This window comes from Beta vulgaris, chromosome 6 (genome assembly GCF_026745355.1).
Source record: "Beta vulgaris subsp. vulgaris cultivar EL10 chromosome 6, EL10.2, whole genome shotgun sequence".
Classification (NCBI taxonomy): domain Eukaryota; kingdom Viridiplantae; phylum Streptophyta; class Magnoliopsida; order Caryophyllales; family Amaranthaceae; genus Beta; species Beta vulgaris.
Genome location: NC_079207.1, coordinates 11,234,902 through 11,243,755, shown reverse-complemented (window position 1 = coordinate 11,243,755; position 8,854 = coordinate 11,234,902). Strand labels below are relative to the sequence as shown.

The following is an 8,854-nucleotide window of genomic DNA, read 5'->3' as shown; positions in this document are numbered from 1 at the left end:
CACTATAAGGTTATTAATAGCTCTTGCGGCTATTCATAAGCTTGTGATCCATCAAATGGATGTTAAGACTGCTTCTTGAATGGAGAACTAGAAGAAGAGGTTTACATGCGACAACCGGAAGGGTTTGTTGTGAAAGGTCAAGAGCACAAAGTGTGCAAGTTAATTAGATCTTTGTATGGGCTAAAACAAGCACCAAAGCAATGGCATCAAAAGTTTGATGAGGTTGTGTTGTCTAATGGATTCAAGTTGAATAATTCAGACAAGTGTGTGTATAGCAAATTTGATGACAACGGTAATGGGTCATGATTTGCTTATATGTAGATGACATGTTGATTTTTGGAACGGATTTGTCACAAGTTGAATGGACAAAATCCTTTCTATCTTCACAATTCTCCATGAAAGATTTGGGGAGGCGATGTCATCTTAGGTATAAGAATTAAGAGAGACAATGGAAAATTGACCTTGTCACAATCTCATTACATTGAGAAAGTGCTCAAGAAATTTAATGTTAGTGATTGCTCTCTTGTTTCAACTCCTATGGACCCAAGTGAAAAATTGTTACCAAATGATGGTAATGTGTCTCAACTTGAGTATGCGAGGGTTATAGAATGTTTGATGTATGCTATGACGAGTACTAGGCCGGATATCGCTTTGCGGTAGGGAAATTAAGATTATACTAGTAATCCTAGTATGGAACATTGCAAGCTATTCGTCGAGTGTTAAAGTATTTGAGGAAAACCATGGATTATGGTTTGTCCTACGTGGATATCCTTCAGTTTAGAAGGGTATCAGATGCGAGTTGGATCTCTAATAGAGAAGATCATTCCTCCACAAGTGGATGGGTATTCCTCCTTGGGGAGGTGCAATATCTTGGGCATCCAAGAAACAAACTTGCATTGCAGATTCTTCAATGACTTCTGAGTTTATGCTCTGTCATCGGCAAGCAAAGAACCGAGTGCTTAAGGAATCTCATGTTTGAGATACCTTTGTTGCGAAAACCAATATCACCGATTGCTATACATTGTGATAGTGATGCAGCGTTGGCAAGAGCTTATAGTCAAGTGTATAATGGCAAGTCAGACACATTGGTGTGAGACATAGTTATGTCCAAGGACTTATCAAAGTAGTGCCATTACTGTTGACTATGTTAGAACTGCGTATAATCTAGCAGATTGTTTCACAAAGGCGCTAGCTAGAGATACGGTAAAGAGGATGACAATCGGTTTAGGATTGGTGCCTTTTGGAAATCACAAGTGAGGAAATCTAACTCAAACGCCCAATAAGACGTTGGGTCTTGAGTTCAATAAGATTAATTTCCTTATTTGATGATTGAAAGAACTTATATAATCATCCAAGGTAAAGTTCTTTAAATCTGTGATGTTTTAAGAGGTTGTTTAATCTTAATAGGTCTCTTGACATTGTGCTTTATCACAGGAGCATGTTTTCTAAGAGATCTACCTATGTAAGTGCGAAGTTTGGCCGCTTCAAGGAGCTAGTGAGGCATAGCTTTGATGCACTTATGAATTGATATGGACACATGGCGAGTTAGTGTCAAGTATATATTGGAAATGAGTAGTTAATCTTGTGTGTATAATATCTTCAAGTTTTCATTATGTGTTGCTAATGGTTCAATCGTTTATCGACACCATTTGGATACGAATGCTTGGAATGTGTATTATACTAAGTGGAAGTTCAAGTCTTTGTACACTTTCATTTATGCATAAGATTGTTCTGTGATGATGATGTTTATGCGATTATTTTGTATACTCTAAATGGGGGAGGATTGTTGGAGATTTAGAGTATAATGTTAACTTACTTCATGATGTATATATTTGAGTGGCTTGGGCATGGTGTTGTTACTCAAATAATACATGGATTAAACAATGCAATATATAATCACTAGCAATGGTATATAATCACTAGCAATGGTTGTATGGTTGTCACTCCTCGCAGCTCTCGCACAAGCACAATAGAGGAAGCAAAGTACTGGTCGCGACTCGCGACCTACGTCGCACCTCGCGACAGAACTGAATCGCCAAGCAAGGAACGCGCAAAGAAGGAGGCTGGGAGTGTGCTTGTTGCGACTCGCGAGGGTGGTCGCACCTCGCGACTGGGCTTCGTCGCGACTCGCGACACTGATCGCGGCTCGCAGAACTCCTTCTGTTTTCTTGCGGTTTTGCATGGCTTTGCGAGTTGACGGTTTTTTTATGTATTGTTTCGGTTTCTGAAACAATATTGCATTGGTATATATATATGAGATATCTCATATGATGAAGAAGATGATGAGAAAAACAATTCTCTCTATTGCATACAAACTTGAAAGGAAATTTAACAAGTTCTTCATCTTCACAAATACTCACAAATTCATTTTCAATTTGATAGTGTTCATAGTAAGCGTGACCACTATTGTTTTTCTTCTTTGTATCTCGAAGGTGAATTCCGTGATACCCGTGCTTTACGAATAGGGTCGGAATATTACTTTTGGGAAAGTGATCCACGCCTAGAAGATTGTTCATCTTGTGATCCTTGTTTCATTTTCGTAATTTATTCTAACAGACTTTTTAATTTCGAGGCTATTAAAAGAACTTGAAATCAAATATGTACAATTTCAAAAGCGGTCCTCTTTCGTCAACTCGAGAATGGCCTTTTTGTGGTGCAATTCGCTACTTCGAAGGATAAGGAGAAGATTATTGCAGGAAGACCATGAAATTTTGATAACAATCTTCTGCCATTGGAGGAGATTGAGGGAAGCTCTCAACCCTCAAACATTAAACTCACGTGTTGTCCGTTTTGGCTGCGTTTATATAATTCCCTTTAGATAGTAGGTTTTGTGCATGTGGTGAAGGCTATTGGGGGGGGGAGTATGGGGGAGGTTGATTGAATTGGGATTCGGATGACATATCGTAGGACAAGTCGGCGAGGATAAAAGTTCTTATAGATGTCTCAAAGCCTCTTCAGCGAATACTGATTATGCGAACGAAGGGGGGGGAGATGGCTGTGATTGAAATCAAATATGAGAGGTTGGGTACATTTTGATATGAATGTGGAACTATTGGTCATATAAAAGAGGGATTGTCTGTTGATGTTGGAGGAAGGGAAGGACGAGGAGAAACAACAAGGTTTTATGGCTACATGCCTCCCCTAGAAGAGGAAAACTGAAGATGTTGGAGGAAACAAAAGCGTTATTTTGTTGTTTGCACCATCTCGTATTTGAGAACCCTCTAGGTATGAAGGGGGGTTCAGATCAAGGGGAGGAAATCTCCCATGTCTTTGACGAAACTACCGTAACAATTGTGGTGAGTAAAGACGTGTCCTCACAACCTAGCAATCATGATTTCAAGGCCAACCTGCTCGAGGATAGTAGCACCACTCAAACTACAAGTAATCATATTGTTTTTTCTTTCTCGGTTGTAGGGAATGGTGTGGGGACTAAGGCTAGCCAACTTAAAACTCATAAGGAGGGGGGGGGGTAAGGGCCATGCTAGTACTGTCCATACTATAGGGAAGGTGGGGAACAAGGGAGTCAATAAAGGAGGAGTAAGTCTGCTCGAAGTTGATAAGAGGAGGGAAAGGGCACAATTGATGTTTGATAAGGTGATGGGAGATATGGTGGAGGGATGTGGGAAAAGCGAGAAAAAACAATAGTTACTTTGATCAATGGCTGTGTTGATGACACTGTCGAGGTGGAGGCTGGAGAGCTCCAACCCCACCAGGCATTATGAATCTTCTATATTGGAACTGTCGGTGATTGGACAATCTCCGAGATGTTCTTGGTATAGCCTATCGTTGGGGTTTATTTTGAAAACTATGATAAGTTGTGTGGAGACAAAGAAGAAACGAGGTCTTGGGTTTGAGTGTGGGTTTAGGGTGGATAATGTTGGCCTTTATGTGGAGCTATGCATCTACTCGGATCCAGTAAAAGTTGATTTTAGCCTTATGTCTTACTCGAAGCATCACATATGTGGGGATTGTGTGGGGAGGGAGGGGTCAAGTGGAGGGTTTTTAGGGTTTATGGCTGGGCGGACTCGGCCCAAAAATTCAAACTTGGGAGTTGATGCAGTCCATTGGCGGAGGTGAGGGCCCAACCCTCTTCGGTAGAGATGGGTAAGGGTCGGGTCTGGGTCCCGGACACTAAGGTTCTGAAAAAATTGGACCCTGACCCAGGGTCTAGAGGGTCTGGAGGGTCGAGGCCTAAATTCTTTATTTTGCCAAATTTTTAGCATTATTAATATCAATAATCATCTGAAATTCGCATAAAACAAACAGAAAAAATCGCATGAATCAAACAAAAGAATTCGCATGAAACAAACACAAACATATAAATTGAAAAAAACGAAACAAACACAAACTTATAAACTGAAAAAAATGAAACAAACACAATTCCAAACATATAAACTGAAAAAAGACGAAACAAACATAAACATACAAACTGAAAAAAAAAGAAACAAACACAAGTTACATAAGAGTTCAGAATGGGTGTTTTAGTTTATGTTTTAATCATTTAGAAAATCAATTTGTTTTTTTTTAAAGTTAAAATGTATGTATTAAATAAGTTTAGGGTCTAAGGGTCGGGTCTGGGTCCAAAATTTTAAGACCCGGACCCTAAAAAAATCACTTGGACCCAGACCCGAACCTGGACCCTTAGGGTCTGAAAAAGTTGAACCCAAACCCTTAAATTAGGGTCGGGTCCAACAGGGTCCGGATAGGGTCCTGGACCCATGCCCATCCCTACTCTTCGCGGGTGACTTCAGTGAGGTTTTAAGCATGGATGAGATAGAGGAGGGCTCGAGTGTGGAGAGAAGATGGATGCATGAATTCAGGTAGACTTTGAATGATTTGGTTTTGAGGGATCTTTGTTATAGAGGACTTGGTACACTTGGGAGAGAGGGAAGAAGCCTAGTAGGCACATAAGGGATAAACTGGATCGCTTTGTGGCTTCTCCTCCATGGTCCAATCTTTTTCCCTCAGTTATGTGGAACATTTGACGCGCTTCAAGTCGGAACACCTCGATAATGTTGCGTATGTTGGGGAATCATCGGAAGCGAAAGAAGAAAAAGAAGAGGTGTTTCGCTCCAAACGATATGGCTGCTTGATGAGGAGTGCGAGTCACGAGTGAGAGAGACGTGGCTGGGCTCGGTTAGATGCGAGTTTGATAGTCGAAAACTAGGATCGCTGCGCAGCTGAATGTTTGGAGCCACTCCAAGTTGAACAAGCTTGATGACAAAATTGCAGATGTGGAGTTATATCTTAAAAGGCGTCAATGGGTGTCTCGTGAGAGTGAAAGTGCAAAAGAGATGGAGTTATTAACTTATTAGATAAGATAGGAAGCTATGTGGTTCTCGAGGTCTCGGGTTGCAATCGTTTAGTAAAGGGGTTAGTTTTATGCAGAAGGAGTTGACAAATTTTCTTTCCATGAGACATATTGATCCTTACCCTACCTTTACCCGATGGTATCAAGACCATTCCCTACCCTTACCTATAGGATCCAAAAAATTAAGACCCATACCCTTCAATTAAGATAGGATCTAGGCGGGTTTGGTTAGGGTTCTGCACCCATCGCCATCTCTAGTAGCTATACATGGAAGCGTTTGTGGGCTTCAAAAGCTTTAATAATGAGGGTGTCTTTTGGAGAGTGGGCAATGACTCGGATTAACATTTGGCAGAATTTGTGAGTTGTTAATGAAGATGGCAGATTCATTATTGGGGAAAAGGTGGATGGGTTAGAGAAACTTTGTGATTTGATAAATTTTGGAGCCATGGAGTGGGATTTAGAGTTGGTGTTGTATTCGTATGAAAAAGTGATGCTAAGGCAATTCTTGCGGTGCCACTGATGAATGAGAGAATACCAGAAGACTCGATCTGTTTGGCCTTCACAAAGGATGGTTCATATTGAGTAAAAACGACATATATGATAGGAAAGTCGGGGAATTTGGACATTTTTCACAAAGCTTGGGTGCGCATTTGGGGTCTTAATGTCTCCCCCAAATACACCATTACCTATGGCGTCTCACTTCCGAAACTCTCCGGTACGTTCACTACTCAAATACTGTCACCTCATTAGACAAGATAAGTGCCCTATATGCATAGCTGAATCGAAAAGTCCCAACACACCATTTTCTATTACCTCTATTGTTTATGAGGCATGGAAGCTGGTGGGTCTTGTGAGTAATCTTCCTCCAAGGAAGTGGAGTTGTATGTTAGATGTTTGAGATTTGTAAAGAAGGTGGATGATTTAGAGCTGGTTAAGATCGAGTTTATGACTTATTATATGTGGTTTAGAAGGAACAAAATCGTTTTTTAGGAGGCCACGAGGCTTGACGAAGGACTTTGGCTCATATATTGCCCGCAATTATTGGGTTACTATGGCGGGTGCGTCAAAGAGCTCAAAGAAGTGGAGCCCCCTGCTGCGTATGTGAAACTTAATGCAGATGCGACAATCTATGATGGAGGGTGGGTTGGTCTTGGTGTTGTTGCGCAGGATCACTTGGGTTGCGTTCTCCTTGTTGCTACTAGGAGAGTAAGGGTATGGTGGCTACCTAAAGTTGCCGAGGGTAAAGCATTGTTCCTCGTCCTCAAGCTGGCAAGGGGTCTCAATGTCCACCATGCTATTGTGGAGTTTGACTGCGAGTCTCTTGTGAAAAAGCTCTCCAAATTAAAGCTGTTGTTTTCTTCTTCAACCTTGATTTACTTCTAGAGGATGTTTTGAGTATGAGTAAAGATTTTTTGTCGATTAGGTGGTTTCATGTGCTTAGGGATGACAACTATGTAGCCTATTACTTAGCTAGATTGATTCATTTTGGTGTAGAGCAATATTAGGAGATGCGTTATCCATGAGGTTGCACCTTATGGATTCTTTATCCATGAATTTTTTTATAAATTTTCCAATTTTTTCTCTAAAAAAGAAAAAAAGTTAAGTTGATACATACTTCTAGTGGAAGAGTTTGAGCCCTTCCAGAAAAAGAAACTACTAATCCGGAAAAGATGAAAATAACATTTTGAAAGAATACAATGGGAGTATATTAGGAATAACTCAAAGTAGTGGGAAAAGGAGTTATGAAGAGAAGAGAAAAAAAAAAAAAGGAAAGAAACGGACGAGTTGACAAAGAGAAGAAAGAGTGATGATTAAGTAAAGTAAAAGAAAAATTCTCTCCTTTAACTTCTGTGATGTTTTATATATATAAGGCAGTCTGGTTCACCACTACTCTCACAAAACAAAGAAAATAACCAACATTAGAACAAAAATATTTCTGAGCCAAACTTTCCTTTTCTGTTATCTTCAACTTTTAACTGTATTTTGGACCTTCAATCTTCACCTTCGTCACTTCCTAATCTTCTTTTTAACTTGTTTTTTCTTTCTTTCTTTCTTGTAATCTTCTCTTCACCTTCATCATAAAACCTTTATTGTATTAACATCCAATTTTTCTGAACTTTATTTGTATTGTTTACATGGCTGCAGCTTTAGATTTTTACAGAAATGATGAGGAATTTGAACCTTTCATTAATACTTCAACACCCACAAATTCATATTTGATTAACTCTTCTTTACCTCCAAACAACAACCTTTACATGATTACTCAAGGATTTAATGAAATGGGTAATGCTCAAACTCCTTCATTTGAGCTTCTAAACTTCATTCCTTCACAACAGCTTCTTCCTTTTTCAATGGCTCCCACTTTAAATGTAGAGAAAACCAACCATTTTCTTTCACCAAAACCAACACTTATGAAACAAAACAAATCCACAAAATTATACAGAGGAGTAAGACAAAGGCATTGGGGAAAATGGGTTGCAGAGATCAGATTGCCTAAGAATCGAACTCGTCTTTGGCTCGGAACATATGAAACTGCTGAAGAAGCTGCCTTAGCCTACGATAAGGCAGCATATAAGCTTCGAGGAGACTACGCTCGTCTCAATTTCCCTCATCTGAAACACCATGGAGCTCATGTGACGACTGAATTTGGCCATTATAAGCCTCTTCATTCTTCTGTGAATGCTAAACTTGAAGCTATTTGTCAAAACTTGGAAATTTCTCAAAAACAAGGGAAAACAGAGGAACCCTGTTTCTCCTCTGTTTCTGGTTCTGATTCTGGTTCTATGGAGAATGTTTCATCAACAAATGTTGAGATTTTGATCCCTAAAACAGAGGTTTTATGGGGTTCGGACGAATCTTCGGCTGCCTCATGTTCACCGGAATCAGGCGTTTCATTCTTGGATTTCACTGAATCTTCTTGGGATGAATCTGATAGTGTTGCCTTGGATAAGTTTCCTTCCTTTGAAATAGACTGGGCTTCTCTTTGAATCTTGCCTCTTATCCTTTTTATCTCTTTGTTTTCTTGTTTGTTTTTTCTTTGTTTAGGTCTTTGCAAATTGGAATTTTTGACATTTGCAAGAGGGGAATCTTGTTAATATTACTGCTATTTTAATTTGTCAATACAATGTATTAGTATCTTCCTCAAAACTCAGAACTCAGAACTCAGAACTCAGAAGTGGTTTGGTGGTAGTTTTTTTTTCCGCTTAACCAAAGATAATTTAGGATTTTATGTTTTTCATCTAGTTCTTGTAAGGTTAGTTATCATATTGTAAGTGGTGTTTTTTTTTACTGGTTAATCTGTTATTCCTGTTATTTTATACCTATGTTGCTATAAACTATAGTTGTTTCGAGCTTATTACTAGAATTTTTGGTGCCCAATAGAGAAATTGCTAAGATGGAGACCACATTTTCCTCGTGCAATTAAGCATGAATTTAACTAGCAATTACTACAAATCTACAATGTAAATTAGTCTCACTTATCTGCCAAAGAAAAAACAATTACGGCCCGTTTGGTAGTCGTTAATAAATTGCGGTAATGGGAAT

At 39.4% G+C, this 8,854-nt stretch overlaps 1 protein-coding gene across 1 annotated transcript; it reads left to right on the top strand.

Moving 5' to 3' along the window:
* The first annotated feature begins 6,815 nt into the window (after nucleotides 1-6,815).
* On the top strand, nucleotides 6,816-8,596 carry LOC104895700 (ethylene-responsive transcription factor RAP2-4). The gene has a single exon (XM_010682269.4). It carries the CDS (start codon nucleotides 7,447-7,449, stop codon nucleotides 8,296-8,298), a length of 852 nt encoding a protein of 283 aa, XP_010680571.2. The 5' UTR covers nucleotides 6,816-7,446; the 3' UTR covers nucleotides 8,299-8,596.
* The last annotated feature ends 258 nt before the right edge of the window (nucleotides 8,597-8,854 follow it).

Excerpts from the sequence above, each read along its gene's own strand:
- LOC104895700 (XM_010682269.4), top strand. The coding sequence starts at position 7,447 with ATGGCTGCAGCTTTAGATTTTTACAGAAATGATGAGGAATTTGAACCT.